Source organism: Podarcis liolepis (genome assembly GCF_965112155.1).
Source record: "Podarcis liolepis genome assembly, chromosome: 1".
Taxonomy (NCBI): domain Eukaryota; kingdom Metazoa; phylum Chordata; class Lepidosauria; order Squamata; family Lacertidae; genus Podarcis; species Podarcis liolepis.
The window spans coordinates 133,646,809-133,666,449 of NC_139554.1; the positions used below are offsets into that span (position 1 = coordinate 133,646,809).

Here is a 19,641-nt window from a genome sequence, read left to right on the forward strand (position 1 = left end):
CCATTATATTTGAGCTTTCACATGAACACTAAACCTGCACTATACTTTGCTATATTTACAAAGTAGCATTTAAATAATGTGAAAGCTCAAATATACTGCTGAAATTAACAATCATGGAAACATAATAAGAACCGAACAAATGATTGTGTACAAGCAGCCTTGGTGGCTAAAGCTGCCATTTTAACCTCACGTGCCTGGGAGGAATTCCCACGGAACTAAATGAGACTTATTTCTGAGAAGACATGGTTAGGATCCGTGCTTTCTTTCTGGAGTACTGGCACCTTTTTCCCTAGAAGAAAAGCACCACTTGGGGTTGCAGCCTAAGCCAGGTTTTCTGCCACACAAAGTCTGACATAGATAAGGCCAGCCTCTGCAAGGTTCAGTGCGCAGAAATAGATGCTTCTTGAAGCATTTTACAGTATGTGTCAGAGGGACAAAATTGGGGTGGAGGGAAGGAATATTTGACAGCAAGGAGTGGGGAGGGAGGAAAGTATTAAATAGCAGTTGAGGGCAATTAAGATGGAGCTATAAAATATTTCAAACAATGGGAGGCAACAGAGTTCCCCATGAGTGAATGTCTGGCTCTGCCACAAGCATATATAACAAATATTTCAAAACACACTCTTTTATAAATTGAAAAGCACAGTGAGATAGAATAACAGAGACTCTTTTGGGTAAAGATATGAGGAACGCTGTGTGTAAGATGTACATATTCACAGCTTTGTAAAACAAAATTCCAATGTTTACATGGAGTGGTCTTCACTTTTTGAAATAAGCTGGCATGCTATATTTCCCTCCAAATACTTTCCCCTCCCTTACCTGTATGTAGCTGTTTCATTCTGCTTATGAGTTACTTGGAAATTTGGTTAGAACTGAGTTAAATGTGTGTGTGTGTTTTTTTAAGCATATTATTTACCTGGACCCTCAAGTGTAATTGGCAAAAAATGCCCTAAGGACAACCAAGAATTCCAAATTATTTTAGTTAAGACATGCAGTGAATTAATTGTGTCAAAATACACAAAGGAGCTGCACACTGTACACCCCAAATAACGCTAACAGACTTCTCCCTACCCACCTTTTTGCAAATCATTCTCAATTTAAAACTTACTCTCTGTATCCTTCAAAGTGCGGTACTGATGGAGATTTATGTCAGTACAACTCTAACCTAAACATTTCCCTAGTAATAGACTCAACTGTGTACTACCTAATCTCTATATTTCTGCATGGCTTTACGTGTGCTGCTCCCTTCTCCCCCTCGCCATAACTCCTCTCCCTAATTGCCTAAAGGGCTCTGTCAAGATAATAAAAAATAGTTCTTCTGAGAATAAGGATAGCTGCACTCATTTTCAAGATTATAAGGAATGTTAGATTTGTTATGAAACAAGACATGAAAAATTACTGTGCAATGTAAGAAGCACAGTCAATCTTTCTGGGGAGTAATGGGCTCTGTGTTTCAAAATCCCACCTTTGAGTCATTCTTTATAACCAGTTATGAGGCAAACTTTATTTATTTTTGTTTTTATTGCATAATTTTATTACATAATAAAAACAGTTTGGGAAGGAGGGATTGTTATAGCAGTGAATGTTTGAGCAACAAAATCCTCCCCAATAGATGCTTCAGGAGGGCCCAGGGGCCACAAAAACCTGCGTCTGCTCAGAAAAATAAGTCCCACTGTATTCAATGCAATGTCCGCCCGAGTAGTAAGTCTAGGGCTGCAGCCTTAATATAGAAGAGTGAATCCTTGGAGAAGACTGATAAAGTCCGAGACTCGGGGGCACGGCCGTGAAGGAAAGGAGAGGGCTGCTTAAACTCTAAGCTATGCTCCAAAGCCCAGAAAAACAGCTTGGAATGAAAGCCCCCTGCTGTCTAAGAAAACCCCAAAGCTTGAAGATAAGAGAGGGCTGACCAAAAGGATTCCAAAAAGCTGAAAAGAAAAGATTTTATTCAAAAAACACTAATGCATTCAAGGACATTAATGTAGGCGGCAGCGAAGATGGCACTGCCCTCAAGAGGCCTCTTCCTCTTTGGAGAAAGAAAATGGTAAGAATATCTAAAGGGAAGAGTTTGCAGCACAAGAAGAAGCCATAAAGGAGCTTATTGAAAACACTTGGAAAGACCTAATGCTCCCAATGGAAACGAAGTTGGCAGAACTCAACACGGGGCTTGACTCTTCAACAGAAACTACAGGCAGCCCCACCCCCCATTTACGCATGTTCAGTACATGCGCAACCATGTGTAAGCGCATCAGGCCGAACCCGGAAGTGACCCAGAAACATCATAAAGACGTCACTGAAACGTCACTAAAAGGGCAGAATGGGGGCAGGCTGGGGATGGGACGGGATGCTTGCAGCTTTCCAGTGGTTTTCAATTTTACATGATTTCCCCGACACACAAGGTACTTCCGAACGTAACCCCTGCGTAAGCAGGAGGCTGCCTGTACGGCAACAAAAGAATTAAACCAAATCCCTGACAAAAAGATCAAAGAATGAAAAGAGAGATATATGCAACAGGTTTGAAGATGCAAATTGATTCTCCTATTTTGATTTTCTACATTTCTGGGTTTTTTTGAAGAGGGAGCGGAAGAGAATGGATTCCGCACAATTTATTGCTTCATGGCTTAAATCACTGCTTCCAGACCTCATAATCTCTGCTGCTGATTTTGAATGGGCACACATGGCAATTGCACCCAAACTGAGAGAGAGGTTCACCCTCCACCCTGCCTGTGATATCATTTACAGATAGGTAGCTGTGTTGGTCTGCCATAGTCAAAATAAAAAAATTCCTTCCAGTAGCACCTTAAAGACCAACTAAGTTAGTTCTTGGTATGAGCTTTCGTGTGCATGCAGTTGGTCTTTAAGGTGCTACTGGAAGGAATTTTTTTATTGTGATATCATTGTCTGCTTTGCCCCTTACATGGAGGAGGAGGAAGTGTGGAACAAATGTAGAAACCCAGTATCTGTAACTGATAAAAGCATCCTAGTTATGGTGATGTGTTTCAGATCTGGCTTCTGAAACACTGAAAAAGGGGAAAATTCTACATGCCTGCACTATTAAACTGCAAGAGACTAGAAATTTCTGAAATTCTGTCATTCACTAAAGAACCGACTTAAGAAAGCATCTGACACATCCAAACCATTACCAAGATGGACAACCAGAAAGTGCAGCAGTTAAGATTTCAGCCTGGTGTTATCAAGTAAGAAAGGGATATTGGGGATATCAACAACTGGAGAAGCCAGGCTCAAATGAACAGCAGCTGGCCTCTCCAGAAGCCAACCAAAAGGCAAAGGGAAATGTGGTCAGAAAATCCTCTCGCTTTTCCACATTTTGTGGAGTGTTCATAAGGGATGAAAGATCTGCATGCTATGAACACAGAAAGCCGTCTTATATTGACCTAGATCATTGGCTACTGCTGACAGAGATAAGATGCCAGGGATCAGAACTTCGGCTGCAAAATGTGCTGATCCCTGCAATTTCCCCAAATGCAGGAAACTCGAGTGCATAATTTCACTGAGCTATGGACTATGGGCATTTGATGGAGAAGCTGCCATGGGTGCTTGCTTGCTGTGGCCTCCAAGGACAGGGTCAGAAATAGGGTCAGAAATGTTTCTGTCATGAATCATACCTCCAACTACCTCACACAAATAATGGACAAACTATAAAGCCTAAGCACTGAAAAAACAATCAAAACTGGCTATGTTAGATCCTTCCTTCCTTTTTTACAAGAACACAACATTGTGATGAAATGAACTGTGCAATTTTGGATTTCTTTGCTTTTCAGTCACTAACACATAACCTTCACTCAGCCCACTGAAAAATTATTTTTGTGCCAGGAAGTCCAGCTTATATTTTAATGCAGGTCATAAGCAAATTTACCAGAATTCAAAGTTTGGCTTAATATGATATGTGAACTAAACGAACTTAAACATTAATTCAATTCTAATGGCATCCTATAAGAATCCCCCCCCCCACAAATTCCCAGCACAGCAAACACAGTTTATTTAGAAAATATGGATGAAACCAAGAATTTATTTACCTCACAGCCAGTAACAATAAGCTATTTTGCTATGTTGATTCTCCTGAAGGCTGCTGCGTACATCTGTTCTAAATGGTTTCCTTTCTGACGTTTTTGAAGAATCATTTATGCCTCTAGATTGTCTATGCTTACAAGTGACTGTAATTTATGCCTGGATTAAATCTTTTATAATCAATATTTTGAATTGTGCAAGGCATTTTTTAGCCTCATGTCAGTGTTGTGCTAATGACATTACTGTTACGCTTGAGAAGGCACTTTGATTAAGGAGGGTTACAAGTGCATTTTCTACTAAAGAAATCGGAGAAGGCAATTTACCATTAAAAAAAAATTAGATGACTGTTGTTCCTATGCTTAATTTTTAGCACACACTAGACATTATTGTATCAGAACATTACGCTGCATGTTAAGAGAACTATTAAGTTTCATTCATGGTAATAATGATTTTATTCGAACAAGAATGGAATAAATAGCATATATACAAAAGCGGTTACAATGGTTTCACACTATCTTGTTTCTGGGGCCTGCTCTAAATAAACCAATATGCTTAGGAGAAAAGAGAAACTAGACTATCAGTTTAGTTATACAGAAATGTAATCTTGAATTTATTTATTTTTCAGGGATGCTGGACAGTGAAGATCAAATACCTTCCAGATTCCTAATACAAAGCATAAGCTGATACAAATTGGCCAAAACCTTGGCGTGCTTTCTGTGACTTCTGAAGTGTGAAAGATGATGAAGAGAAATAAACCAGATGTCTTCAATTAGAAGCTAGCCCTAGTCTAATGCGGAGAGCCCATTTATCAGTGCTGCTAATTGAAAAACTCTGTTAGCTTTGCAGTCCAAAAAACACATTACAGTGCCTTGGGATGCCAATCTCATTAGCTCCCACTTTTCATATTTGCAAAAGAGAAACCGACAGCTTTGTGTTTTTATCCATGTAGTTACCATGTCTGTTTCCTCAAATAGCAAGCTTAACTGCCTGATTTGGAGTCAAAGCAGGGATCCCTAAAATAAGGTAAGGTTTCTGTATACTAGGGGGACTCCCTAGGTATGCAGAAGCATGTGGTCTACCAGCTATGACCATTCATGGACAGAGATAGTTTGGTCTGGTAACCTTCAGATTGGGCTATTGCTCTTTAGGTTGATTGCACTGAGTGCAGAATTCTGAAGATGGGCTTCTGGTTGGAAAGTTCTGCATCAGTACGCTACATTGGTGCTGAAAGCTGTGTATACCCAGTGCACTACTGAGCTAAGTTCCATGTCCTACTGTCAGTAAATCAGGGGTGCCAACTTGAATAAAATATGGGGGGCAGGTAAGCCCCACCCTACAATCACATGATGGGGCTCTCCCATACCATTTAAATACCATCGACTGGGGGGGACCTGGCCCCCTCAAATATTTTATTGGGAGGGTGAAGAGACCTTGGCCCCTAGGAATTGGCTGTTATGCAGTACACAGAGCCAAAACAGCTAAGGACCAGGTTGCCTTATCACCTTGTCCCTTATACAGTCATACCTTGGTTCTTGAACGGAATCTGTTCCGGAAGTCCGTTCAATTTCTGAAAACGTTTGAAAACCAAGGCGCGGTTTCCAACTGGCTGCAGGAGCTTCCTGCACTCAATCGAAAGCTGTGTAAACTGCGTCAGACATTTGGCTTCCAAAAAATGTTCACAAACTGGAACACTTACTTATGGGCTTGCGGCGTTCAGGAGCCAAAGCGTTCAAGTCACAAGGCGTTCAACTTCCGAGGTACGAGTGTACACTCAAGATCATCCAAAGCACCTCTCCCGATTGTCCCACGGACAAGCAAAGACTTTTAGTATAGTGGTGCCATTACTCTGAAACGCAATTTCTACTGTAATCAGACATGCACATACAGATGTTGTTTGCTGATGATGCAGCCTTGACAGCGCACTCCAAGGTAGCAGCTGTTTTACCCAAGCCTGCAGGAAGTTTGGACTTACCATCAGCCTGACAAAGGCCAGTGTCCTGGGTCAGGATGCCACCAACACTCCACACATCAGCATTGGTGATCACACGTTTGAGGTGATAGATGATTCTGTCTACCTGGGCTGCACCATAACCAGCAACCTCTTCATCATTGCTGAGTTGCACAAGTGTACTGGCAAGGCAGCTACGGAAACAGCTTGCCTCTCCAAATAATGTGAACATAAATATCCAATATCAAGATGAAGGTCTACCAGGCTTGTGTGTTGAGCACGCTGCTTAATGGGAAGTGAGCCATGGGCAACGCCTTCCACATCATGAAGATTTGGGGCATCACATTTCAAGACAGCTTCAAACACAGATGAGCCCTCCCAAGCCCACATTCCCAACATGTTTGCACTCCTGTCCCAGTGACATCTAGCTGGCTTGGTCATGTCCATAGAATAGAAGATGGCAGGATCCACAAGGACATGCTCTACACAGATCTGGCTTCAGGCACCAGGCCCCCTGGCAGACCAACGCTGCATTACAAAGATGCTTGCAAATGTGACTTGAAGGCTGGTAATTTGTTCTACAGAGGTTCTGTGAGCTTCCAAGATATATGGAATGTTGAAGTGTCAGTTGAAAAAGGGACAAAACTGGAAACTGGGAGAGAGAATTAGCCAGATTAGGGGTCTAGGGTTGCAGGGCTCTGTGCTTCAAAGTAAAAACAACACCTTTTCCCACACAATACATGGATGTGTCAGGAGATAGGAATGAAAATAGCACATCTTTTTTCACCTTTACAGAAGCCCCTACCTTACCATATAGCCCTCATGATCTCTGCCCATCATGGCTGGGAAAGTCCACTACAAGGTTGACTGGATGGATCTACTGCCTTGTAAGATGTGGTGGTGCAGCCCCTCTTGAAGAAGTCCTCCCTGGATCCAAAGGTTTAGAGAACACCCATCTAGCCTTTAATATTCCCTTCTTGGGGCACACACACCTTCTGTGCATTCAGCATTGAATGTGTGAAAAGGATTTCAGTTGCTGCTGTTCCAGGTTGGCTAGAATTACGGCAACCCCAGTTCATCTCTGGATATGTACTGTTTCACTACAGCACCGAATAAAGAAAATGCAAAATTAGTGATTGTAATACTTGCTTAGAAGTTTTCTTTAGAGATCTGCAGGTTAAACCAACAGCACAGGTCTCCAGGATAGATCTACTTTTTACAGGAACTTCCCCAAAACAAGAGACACAACCTTAGCTAAGCATTGACAACATGGAAATGCACCACCTATCAGCTGAAGTTGTGGTTGTATAATCAATGTTATAAAAACAGAGAAAGAAAAAAAAGAAGAGATGAAAACTATAATCAATGCCTTCCCCCCACACAAATCAAACAAAACAAAACAAACCCTAGACCGAAGTTGTGGCAATTAACACTATTCAAGGGGCAATTTACAAGTTGTTCATCACTTAAACCTCCACCCACACTCATCAGGAAGCAATAAAATGGGCAGACTTGAAGTGTTTAATAAAAGGCAAAGCAGCAATTAAAGGCCTTAATACTACTTTGCCTGCCCCAACTAGACAAGCTGGTGCTGCAATTGTAATACAATTCACCCAGCTCACACAAGAAATGAGTTCTGAAAAACCACAGGAGTCAACACAGAATATAGCAGAATTCAATGGGCTGATATTGCCTGGATGCACTGTAGCAAGTGAGTAAACAAAGGATGTCAACTCCAGGAAAAAGCACATGTGGAAGCCTCAGGTGACGTGGCAGCCCTGGATTTCTCCAGGGATGGACATTTACCCTATTTCGGGTCCATGTCAGTTTTACTTGAGTTTGTTCATAAGACAGTTAGTTTGTTCTTAAACCAAGGTACCACTGTATTTAACTACACATTTAATCTTAATGTATGCATTTCTATGCATGCTTTTATGCATTTTGGTACAATTTTTTGAACTACGTCACAAAATTCAGAGAAGTGAAAAATCCAAATGATAACAGTATTATAATCTGCATATTAGTCCAGGAGGTGAAAATCTGGTTTGCTTAAAAATTGACATATGTTCTTTTTTAAACACTTAATGGAATGGCAAAATCAAGAAACTATTTACAACTGTTGTGGTGACACAACTCAGCATTTCAAATTTTGTAAACATTAGTGCAGTAAGAAAAATATTGTATTTGGTGGCTTGACTCTGGTGTTCAACAGGCTGTATCACTGCAAAATAACTTTTTCTATTTGTTTAATCAAGTACAGAAAATGTAAGAAACAGGGGCTTCTGGCTGATCCTCTCCTAAGCCCCCAAGCTGCCTCCATTACTGTCGGAAACCCCATATATTTATGTCTAGACTAAAGTAGGCAACTTTTGCCATTGCACAGAAGCTACATCAGTGTCTCTGGCCTCCTGTAAATCCCACAGCACTCAATAAAACAGATTGACTACATATGGGCTTAACTACCCTCTTTCTGGAAATAAACATGATTCACACTAATGGTATGAAAAGGGTTATACAATTAAACTAACAACAATTGAATATATCTTTCAGGTTTCAAATTGAGTAAAATTTTCCTGCAAAGCAATTCTGAGATGTTTCCCTCTTCCATGTGTTCATTCTTTACAGTGCTCTCCTAACCTTCAGTCTGTTCCTTCTGCTCCCCCTAAAATACTTCTCTTCTGTTCAGTGGACCAACACGCTTAGCCATTTGTTTTGACTGCTTATCTATTAATCAAGAAATGCATTATCTAGCCAGGCATTTATTCTTTTCCTATAATGATTAATAATACAATCATTTTCAAACTTTCTACATTCAGAGAACACTTTCCACGCAAATTGTCTGCTAAGAAATTGCCCATGAAGAATATGCTAGACTGATTACTGGTCAATATGTGGCACAGCCAACAGTGCCAACTCCAGATTTTGGGATGTCCACGTGAAAATGGGTCTCCTTCAAATATGCCTTCATGTGTCATCACTCATCCTGCTTAAGGACATTGCTTCTCACCCAGTAGGGTGGGGCAAGCTAGATGCCTAGTGCTCGTTTTGGCTTGACCTGTTTGCAAAATGTAAGACTGCTCAGTGTCACTGTAGGGGCCTCTGGGACGATTTATATTTCCTAGTGGTACCCAGCCACACCAGTACAGCTGTACCCATCTGAAATGTATGGACTGCAAGGAGACCAAGCAGGATATATCTGAGGAGGGACAAAATGAAAACTAACAAAATGAATTTCAATTGGGACAAATATAAGGTTCCACACTTAGGCAGGAAGAACCAGCTGCACAAATATAAGATGGGGGACATCTGGATTGCCAGTAGTACACGTGAAAAGGATCTTGAAGTCTTGGTAGATCACAGGCTTAACGTGAGTCAAGAGTGTGATGCAGCAGCAAAAGCTAACGCTATTCTAGGTTCCAGTTACAGATAGGTAGCCGTGTTGGTCTGCCATAGTCAAAATAAAAAAAAATCCTTCCAGTAGCACCTTAAAGACCAACTAAGTTAGTTCTTGGTATGAGCTTTCGTGTTCATGCACACTTCTTCAGATATCAGTATCTGAAGAAGTGTGCATGCACACGAAAGCTCATACCAAGAACTAGCTATTCTAGGTTGTATCAAGAAAAGTCTAGTGTCTCAATCAAGGGAAGTAATAGTACCACTCTATTCTGCCTTGGTCAGACCACACCTGGAATACTATGTCCAGTATTTTGGGCAACACAATTTAAGGAGGATATTGACAAGCTGGAATACTTGCAGAGGAAGGCAACCAAGAAGATCAAGGATATGGAAATCAAGCCTTATGAGGATTGGTTGAGGGAGTTGGATGTGTTTATTCTGAATAAGAGGATATTGAGAGGAGGTATGACAGCCATTTTCAAATATCTGAATGGCTGTCCCAAGCAAGCTTGTTTTCTCCTGCTCTGGAGGACTCAAACCAATGGCTTCAAATTACAAGAAAGGAGATTCCGACGAAACATCAAGAAGAACTTTCTAACAGTAAGAGCTGTTCAGCAGTGGAACTGGCTCCCACAAGAGGTTGTGGACTCTCCTTCCTTGGAGGTTTTTAAGCAGAGGTTGGGTGGTCTTCTGTCGTGGGTGCCTTAGTTGAGAGTCTTGCATTTCAGGGAGCTGGACTAGATGACCCTCAGGATCCCTTCCAACTCTACAGTTCTACAGTCTTTTCCTTTGTTTCTCAGTCAAATGGGGGCCCACTCTCAGTCTGGAAGTTTGGCAAGTGCTTCAATATGATGACTGCTGACACCAGGCTCACCGGGCTTCATAGCCACGCCACATGAACTAAGAATGCTCCCCAGAACAGGGATTTCTCAAGCACTGCCTAGTTTTCCTCCTCACTTATCTGGCTCTACCTCCAAACTATGCTATAGCTCTGGGTTGGACCAATTCCTGAACCAAGAATTCCTTCTTTGGTGGGTAAAGGCGCCAAGATATCTGGGGGGGGGGGGAGAAGTGAAAGTTTTCCCTTCTCTGAGATGAAAGAGCCAGAGGAGGTATTGAGGGGAATTAGAAAGTGAGATAAAAGGAGAGGTAAGAGGAGGAGAAGGAGAAATGGGAAAGAAAAGGTGGCAAGGAGGGTTAGAAATTAAGGTGGTAATAGAGGAAAGCTCTTACAGAGGGAAGAAGTGAATGCACCACAGCCAGAGAGGAGATGAAAGATACTGGCCATTGCAGGGTGGAATGAAGACTAAGGCACAAATGAAGTATGAAAGGATAAGGGGGTAAATTATAGGGGGAAGGGTAAAAATACTTTGAGAGGGATGTGGGGGTGGGAAGGCGAAAATGCAAAAGAAAAAGCTCAAAGCTACATGCTTTAAAAAACATCTTATTACCACTACAGGAAAAAAGACAGTAAACTTGATTTAATTGCACAAGTGTGAAGCTATAGTAGGGCTTATTTCCTAGACAAAACAAATACTTGGTAAAAGAAAACATTACTAAACTCTCTAAACTATGGATTGATTGAATCAGATAATATCAAGCACTTTTACTAAATATTACATTTATCTTTGGACACAAGAATGTACAAGTGTGGTGAAAAGAAATCCAGAATTCACATCAGCACACAAGCACTATTATTTTATCTTTTATTATGGAAAACATTCTTTTGTCTCCATCCTCCACTTCCTCTCCCCATCTAACTCCTGCTTTCCACAAACCTCTGAAAGCTTGTTGACATTGCACTTGGCCCGCCATCCATTTAAACCTAGTCTGAAAGGGCATTTATTTCTTCTCCATCTAAAAAATTAATCTACATTTGTCAGAATAATGCATAGTATGTACATGAAAGCTACTATTACTTAGATCTTCTGTTATTAGGTCAGGAATGCCAATTTAGAGTTCCCCAGGGCACTTCAGAAACACATAAATCCTCCATGAAATTCAGACTAATGTGTTCTAGCCAGAGGCCACAGGATGGGTTAAGGCCGTGATTGTGAATCGGGCTGAGTCGCTCTCCAAAAGGCCCAGGGTTTACTTGATTAATGTTTTGATTCCCCTTCAGATATATCTAAATCCCGACATTCTACAGAACTTTGGGTTGCTTTAACTACAATGGGAGCATCTTAATGCTTAACTCTTCAGAACCAGTGAAGACTGACCTACTTTGAAGAATTAATCATAGTAACTTCTGCAGTTGAGATTCAGACTGCAGTTCACAATCCCTAACACGGTGTTGCGTTCAGCACATGGGGGGCGGGGACAAACTTTCTTTTAGCCAATGTGGGTAGAGAGGCAAAAGACCGGTGGAGTAAAAGTGGGTGGAGACTGTATCTTTGTACGGTAGGTATTGTTATATAGTCGTACCTTGGTTCTCGAACAGAATCCGTTCCGGAAGTCCGTTTGACATTAGAAAATGATCAAAAACCAAGGTGTGGCTTCCAATTGACTGCAGGAGCTTCCTGCACTCAACCAGAAGCCGTGTCAGACATTCGACTTCCAAAAATAGTTCGCAAATCGGAACACTCACTTCCGGGTTTGCGGTGTTCGGGAGCCAAAACATTCGAGAACTAGGCGTTTGAAAACCAAGGTAGGACTGTATTTATATTGATTTATACCCCATATTTTTCCCTGAGAGGACTCGAGGCAGCTTACAGATAAAAACAAGAACTGCTACAAATATAGAAAAACCAATCATTAAAATACAATTAAATCTGTTTAAACACACCAACAATTACAATACAAACAAGCACAGCACCAACCATTTAATCAAAAGCAGCCAGTTCCCCAAAGCCTGTTGGAACAAGAAAACCTTCACCTGCTAGAGGAAGGACAGCAAGGAGGGACCCAGTCTAGTAGTACTAGAAACCTGTAAACAAGCAAGTGTGGAGGGCTAGGAAGCGATGATTGCACCAAATCCCCCTTTATGCAGGGAAGCAGGGAGTGTAGATCCACATGTGCAAAAGCAAAAAAGCAATCTGCTGCTGTAGATTTCTGAACCAGAGTTCCTACAATGTGAGCAACTCTAGGCTCATGAAGTAACGATGACGCAAAGAAATGAGATGGCCTAATAATCTACAAGTGAATAACAAGTGTTTCTCCAAAACCGTTAAATGCACAAAAGCAGTTCCAATGGGATAAGATAAAATGACAAGTGTAGTTGCTGTGGTAATATATATAAATCTGCTAGTTCCTCACCGGCATTCAATGAACCACTGGCGGATCTGGTCCTGGAGGCTCTCTTTGATGTCAGGACCTTCAATTTCTTTCACACGCTCTTTGATGCTGACTAGAGCTTTCTGGAAGTCTAATTCATGTTTCTCCTGAAGTTCACATCTTATATTATCCACCTTCTGGGCACGCAGTATTGAAATGCTAGGTTTTTTGAAATGAGGAGGTGGAATCTAAAAAAGAAGCAGGAATAAACATCAAAATCAGTCCCATGTTGTATTCCTGGTTTTATTAACAGTGTTATTCTGGTACAGTGGTACCTCCGTTTACAAACAGCCCTGTTTTTGAATGATTCAGGTTAGGAACTTCCGCAAAACCAATAGTTTACCTCGGTCTACAAATGTTATCTCAGTCTAAGAACAGAAGCCGAATGGTGGAAGGGCACCGGTGGCGGGAAGCCTCATTAGGAAAAGCAAGCCTTGGTTTAAGAATGGTTTTGGTTTAAGAACAGACTTCCAGAATGGGTTAAGTTCGTAAACTGAGGTACCACTGTACTAACATCAGAGGCAATTATTTCAAGTTCTGTCACAATCAAATGTTATTTCCCAGTCTGTCTTAATATGTTCACTTATGTGTCTTGTTTTGGATAATAGCCCATTTCCTTCATTCCACTTCTCGTTTCATCTTTAGCATCTGGATTAGGATGAGGTCATAGCCTACATCACTCACTCGTGTGACACTGGCAAGCGCTACATAAGAAATGCCTGAATGTGTGAACCACATTGATATCAGTTATATGGCATGGCTCAGTGGTAAATCAAGCCATGTTCTTTGCTGAGTGGTGGAAGGAAGGCATGCTTTGCAGGTTCTACCACAGCAGAAAGTGCGCCTGTGACTTTTGAGAGCTGCCACCATCTGAGTAGACACTGCTGAGCTAGATGGATCAATGGCTAACAGCTCAAGAGAGTTGCAGATGATCAGCTGCAGAGAGTGGATAAGCTGCCACACAGCGTTTCCTTTCTCAATACCATGCTATATGTGGGACCATCTATCACATTTTTTACTTTAAACAGATATTGGAAGACAAGTTTCTCATAGTCTATGATAGCACCGTAAGCACTTAAAGTCATCAGTTAATTCACAGATTGCTATGGAAGATTGTCTGATTAATGTGCATATGATCATCACATTTTCATTCCATAAATGGATGCAGTGTTTCTCATGAGTAAAGGGTATTTCAACCAATTATCACCATAAAAGACACGTCTCCCCATCCTTGAACCACTCCTACCGATATTTTTACTATCAGTTTCACCGAGATGTTTGGAACTACAACTGGTTGATACAGCACTGACTGAAATGAGTCCAGTATCAAGTTTCCACATTAAAACAGTAGTAAACTGCCTGTACTATACATCTAAGGATGCATAGTAAATGCTGCTGGATCAAATTATTCCCAGTCTTAACTTAATTTTCTCAACATTAGGAAAGACCTGCTTCTTTAAAAATAAAACAGACAAAATCCCTGAATGTACACAGTGGATTACTATGAATGTTTCATTGTCAATTAGCAATACTGTAGAAAAATGCTTTAAGTGTTGGGTCATGGGACGCTTCATAAAGGCGGGTGAGAAGACTGCTGTTTAACAAATGCAATGTTTATCCATGTCAGAAGGGTGCCTAGGATTTTTAAATTGAATTTCCCAATGTTTGCACTTCCCATTGGTTCTGTTTAATTAGTGAAGTATTGTTTCTAATTTGTTCACTTAAATTTTATGTGCACTGTTTAGTCAGTTGCTTCCTGGCATTTTCTTGCAGCTGGTAAGAGACTGTGAGAAAATCCACTTCCCCTGAGGGGGGAGAACTGTGGTAAAATGGATAAAATAAAAATTAAAAGAGTAAAATGCTTTAATAAAAAAATACTATAGATGTTTCCCATTATTTTAATAGCTTCATCTAACAAAAAGTAAACCAGCATAGGGAGCAAAAGCTCAGCCTTCTTGCTGCTTTTATTACAACATTTCAAGAAAAGATGTTCATTTTTACCTACTACTGTGACTGTAGATGTTTTGGAAAAATTAATAGTTGAATCCTGTGCTCAACTTCACACTAGCCAGAGTTCTGCATTGGTTCCATGTAGCCTCTGTTGACCCATCTGGACTCCCTGGGGAAGGAGCAGCCTTAGCCTGAGTATTAAACTCGCTCAGATTTCACTTCCAGCCACCATACCAACTAAAATTACATTCCCAAATGAGGTGAGGTAAAGCATCAACACCCTTCCACTCAGGGCCCAAGAATCAACTTCTGCACTGTCCATACCACAGCAGAGCATAGGATTTCAACAAAATCTGCTGCACTCAAATCTAAATCCCGTAACAGATGATAGGGAGGATGACCTCATGTCATACACACAAGTGGGAATGTTATGTACTGAATTGAATAGGATCCAAACTGCAGCAGTCTGATTGGTCCTAGAACAATAGGATCCAAATTGCAGCAGTCTGATTGGTCCTAGAACAATAGGATTCAGAATGCAGCAGTCTGATTGGTCCAAGAACAATGCAGCAGTATGATTGGTTGGCAGGAACCACCCAATCATGCTCCAGATAGAAGTGAATCCACAACCTGATTGGCTTACAGTAGAATTCCAGAATTAACCAATCATGTGCAGCCCATTGTGTAAATAATGTATATAAAGCAGATACTGTGAGGGGACTTTTATTCATTCCTCCTCACCACTATGAGCTGAATAAAGAGCATGAAATCACTTTGCGACTCTGAGTATATTTCAGGGAACTTTGGTGACAGGAAGTATAGTTGAAAAGGCACTTGGCACAAAAAAACTCTAAATAGGCATCACAATAAATTCAGAGCACTGCCACCACCTCTTCCTAGCTGCTTCCCCCCGCAAGAGCAGTTTTTGCCTTAGGGAAGGAAGATGGATGACTAGTTTAGGGACCACAGCAGATCTGCCAGTCATTCAAAGGGAGGGCTCGCATATTCAGTTGCCACTGCTTGGAATAGTTGTCCCATGCCTGGTCCATCTAGCCCAACATGCTCCCAAAGTTGACAGCAATGCCTGAAGCTAATAATAATCTGCTGTTGCTTTCTAGTAAATAGTACTGTGTTCAGTTGTCCATTTGCTCAATTTGGAGCAATGCTATGGGAGCTATTTAAAACCAATTTAAATTCTCAGTATCCAGAATAATTGGAAGTCATCAGTAAATGTAGCCATTTCACTGCTAAGGAGATCCCATCTCTCCATTCTTCCTGTTGCTTCCTGTTCTTTGACCGGTTAGCAATCCATGAGTCTATCCTCGAATTACTGGTACATACTGTTAATTCGCTCAGGAACCTTTGAGTTTGTTACAAGTTTTTTGAAAGTCTAAATATGTCTACTGGATCCACGTGGTTGCTAATACTCTCAAAGGACTTAAATTTGAGGCAGGGTTTTCCTTTGCAAAAGTGATGCTGATCCTTACTCAGAAAGAAATGTTTTATTGTATGTTTGATAAATTTAATAATGTTTACCACCAATTTCCCTAGGACAATAAACTAACTGCCCTGTAATTGTCCATATCTGCCTCTTGATATTTTAGAAAACATTTACATTACATTGGCTATTTTTAAATCCTCTAAAACATAAGCCAATTTAACAAGTTGCTTTCTTTTGTTAGACAACCAGTAGTTTCACCTTAGATTCCTATTAGAACTCTGGGATGGGTGCTCTCTGGGCCTAGTGACATTGATTTTAATTCATTGGTAAGTCCAATAACTTCTCTTATCACTTTTTCACTCAGTTCCCTAGTCTCCATGCATTTGTAATATGCTCCTTAATTTCTGCCCCACTTCTATTAGTTTTGCCAGAATTGTGCTCCTTTCCATTCTCCTGACTTAGACAGGAATTCACTTTTCTGGGGAAAAAAATATAGTTCCTTAGACACAGCTTATGAAGCACCCTGGCATTCTTTTGAACTTGTTGGTACTTTCCCTAAATTAAAGCATGCATTTTGAACTTCTACTGCCATGGTTCCAAACAAGGTTCTTGAAGATATCTGTTCCTATTGATGCCTCCCTGCCTTTGAATGTCAGAATTTAAGGGTTAGATTTAAAAAGTATCTTACAATTTATTTATTTTTTTACTACTGATCAGTGTTGCTCCCATTCAACAGAGTAAGGAGACTGTGGCTGAGGCATCAAATGAAAATGTGGAGGTCAAACTAGAAGTGAGCACAGTATGTGCGGCAGCAGAATGCGTTTCCCTCTTACATGACATGGAAGCTTAAGCAGGCACCTTAACTTAGCCTTTTCCCATGTATTTTGATGCATGAGTGAATTTGTAAGTACCACGTGAAATGAAATTGGCTTTTTGAAATCCTAGAACTGAATTCTTCATCTTCTTCTTAATAACCTGCTTTCATTGTGCCATTTTCAATTGTGCCCCAAGCTTCAGAATGCCTACTGAAATCTGTGCGTAAGCGATTGTGGGTATTCAAACCAAAGCAAACACTTGATCCTTTTACACTCTACCCATTATGTCGATTTCCTAAACCTGGGAGGTATTGCACCTTCGCTTTTCCTTTAGAATTGCCTCATATTGTTACGTTCAAGCTTTTTCCTGGTTGTGCAAATTTCAAATTTGTTAACTCACCCTATGAGCAGTTACTCATTTAAAAATAAATGTATACGTCTTGGATGCAGGCTGCATATTTAGTAGTATGTGATGGTCATATCAGCAGTAGAATAATACATCTTAATGAAGGTTTCCTATGTGAATAGAAACCATTATGTTTACAAGCTTCCTACAGTTAATGACCCAAAACAGGATAACGAAATTCACATATTTAGCTGGGTCCTCTGTCAGCAATAATATGCCTATTAATAATTGATGTTTCTGTAAAAATAGGCTGCAATAGGCACTTCTCGTGTTTGTCAAATGATAGGACTATATGGCCCATTAACTTAAAATGCTTATCTAATGTTTGATGAGCTTTGTCTTAAACTGTTGTTTAAATTGATAAGGCAAAAGTGGACATTAGTCCATGAAACAAACCATTCCAGCCCATCAGTCACAAAGTATGCTTTGTTCTCGAAAAAACTCCTTATTTTCATTTTTTAAAAATGGGAATTCGTTGAATTTCATGCATGATGGTCACAGTTTCGATTCACCTGAAAAATAAAAATAAACTCTGGTGTTGGCCCTAGGAATCTGCAGGTTGGCTGATAAATTAACTCAGAGCAACAGCTCTGAATGTAGGGTGCTCAATAATGCAATAAAGAAATATTTTACCAATGTAATATGACAATGAGAGTTCTTGCTAAATTCACCAATGTTGCAATGAAATAGCTGCTTTCTTGAGAACGTTCTAGGTGTGCTCTGGGTATGCTGTTAAACCTCTTTTACTAATGTAATCCCCTCATTCAAAGGAGATTACTAAAACAGTGCATGCTCAAAACAGGCCTGCCACACACAGGAGCATACCTAGGGGTTGGGCAGCTTGGCTCCTGCCAAAGGCGCAGGCCCAGGGAGGCACAAAAACCGCCCCTCTCCACTCTGGTTCGGAGCCCGCCTGCCTGCCTGGGCACTCCCTGGGCCACTCCGCTGCTCTGGGTGCCTTGGCAGAGGAATGCAAGGGACAAGGCGGATGCTGAAACAGCTCCTGGCCAAGGGCAGAAGGGAGCCTAGCTACACCTCTGGCCACATGGGTATCCCAATGGGGAAATGTGCACAATTCCAAAGGTGTTACCCCTTTGACGGATAGGGCTCCTTTTTTTGCATGGCGGCAGCCTCTTGCTCACTTTTGGAAAATGCATAATTTAGAACTAGTGGAATGTCTTTTACCAGTTTTGTGTCTTTTAAGCTGCTTTCACTATATCACTAGTACAATAGGACAAAACCATATTTCTTGTACGCCTAGCGATTGCTTATCTCCTGAAAAGTAAAAAGGTGCCCTTTCCCACTTCCTCCCTCTCAAAAACTGCCTTGTCTCTATGGGAGTTTTAAAAATCTAATTTCACACACACCCAATCCCAATTCCCGCAAAGTGTTGCAGTTTAACACCAACAAGGAAAACCTTGCTAGCCTGCATCAGAAGTCTTATAGTGCTCTATCCTTGTAAAGGATAACTTTTTCTTCTTTTCCAGGCTTGTGCTGCTAAGCTATACAGAGCAAAGGGGCTTAGGACTGGGGTTGGCTGTCACACCTGAACATGGTGCAGCTTGGGGACAAGAAGATTCCTAAATTTGGAATGCAATGTGAATCTCCTCCTCCTCTTTCTTTAAGGAACAGGTTTCCCCAGAATTTCATTCCTCTACGTCCTCTGGATTCCAAAGGTCCCGGTCCAGTTTATTTGACACAAGTTTTTTTCCAGGGAGCATCCTACTTTTTTGTGAAATGAAAAACCAGCAGATATATAAACAATGGTTATTTTAGAGCATAAAAAGGATGTAAAGTAGTCAAAGTTTGGATTAATGAGATCAGTAACACAACAAGGAACTCTAGAGAGTAACTGCAGAAAATAAATAAAGCCAAAATGGCATTTTCAGATATGCTTAATGAAACAGACATCTGACACCCCTGAGCTATCTTATTTTCCCGTTTGCAGGAGCTGAAGAATATTCACGCTCTACTTATTTATAGAGCTTGAAGTTTTGCTATAAGGAATCTAATTATTTCTTTGACCACAGTTTATATTATTTATAATGAGAGCCATTCTATGGAGAGATTTACTTTTCTAACTAGCTGAAGCACAAGAGGAAATAAAATACATTATTCAAGCCATGTAATTAAATAAGTATATATAAGATACACATTAAAAGAGACAGAGAGGAAAAGTTACTGATGGTCAAATTATGTCCTTTCATATGAAAAAGCTGCATTTAAGTACATTCTAAAAGTGATTAAGAAAATAGTATTTGTATATGGCCATCCATAGCTCAGTTAGTCAAGAAGGGCTTGACTTTTTCCTGGACTTGAAACAGCACTTAGATTGTTGCATCTTTTCTGGGCAGCCACTCTAAGACTGTCTGCATGCCACACAAGA

At 40.7% G+C, this 19,641-nt stretch overlaps 1 protein-coding gene and 1 long non-coding RNA gene across 2 annotated transcripts in view; one reads left to right on the forward strand and one right to left on the reverse strand.

Annotated features, from left to right (window-relative positions):
- LOC310693484 overlaps positions 1-4,801 on the forward strand; it is a 105,736-nt gene extending 100,935 nt beyond the window's left edge. Inside the window, exon 5 of the long non-coding RNA XR_014519195.1 lies at positions 4,652-4,801. This is a non-coding gene — a long non-coding RNA (uncharacterized lncRNA). The remainder of the gene's footprint in view (positions 1-4,651) is intronic.
- DRC11 (dynein regulatory complex subunit 11) overlaps positions 1-19,641 on the reverse strand; it is a 103,202-nt gene that overhangs the window by 69,553 nt on the left and 14,008 nt on the right. Inside the window, exon 6 of the mRNA XM_083472989.1 lies at positions 12,626-12,831. Within this exon, the coding sequence (XP_083329115.1) occupies positions 12,626-12,831 (206 nt within the window). The remainder of the gene's footprint in view (positions 1-12,625; positions 12,832-19,641) is intronic.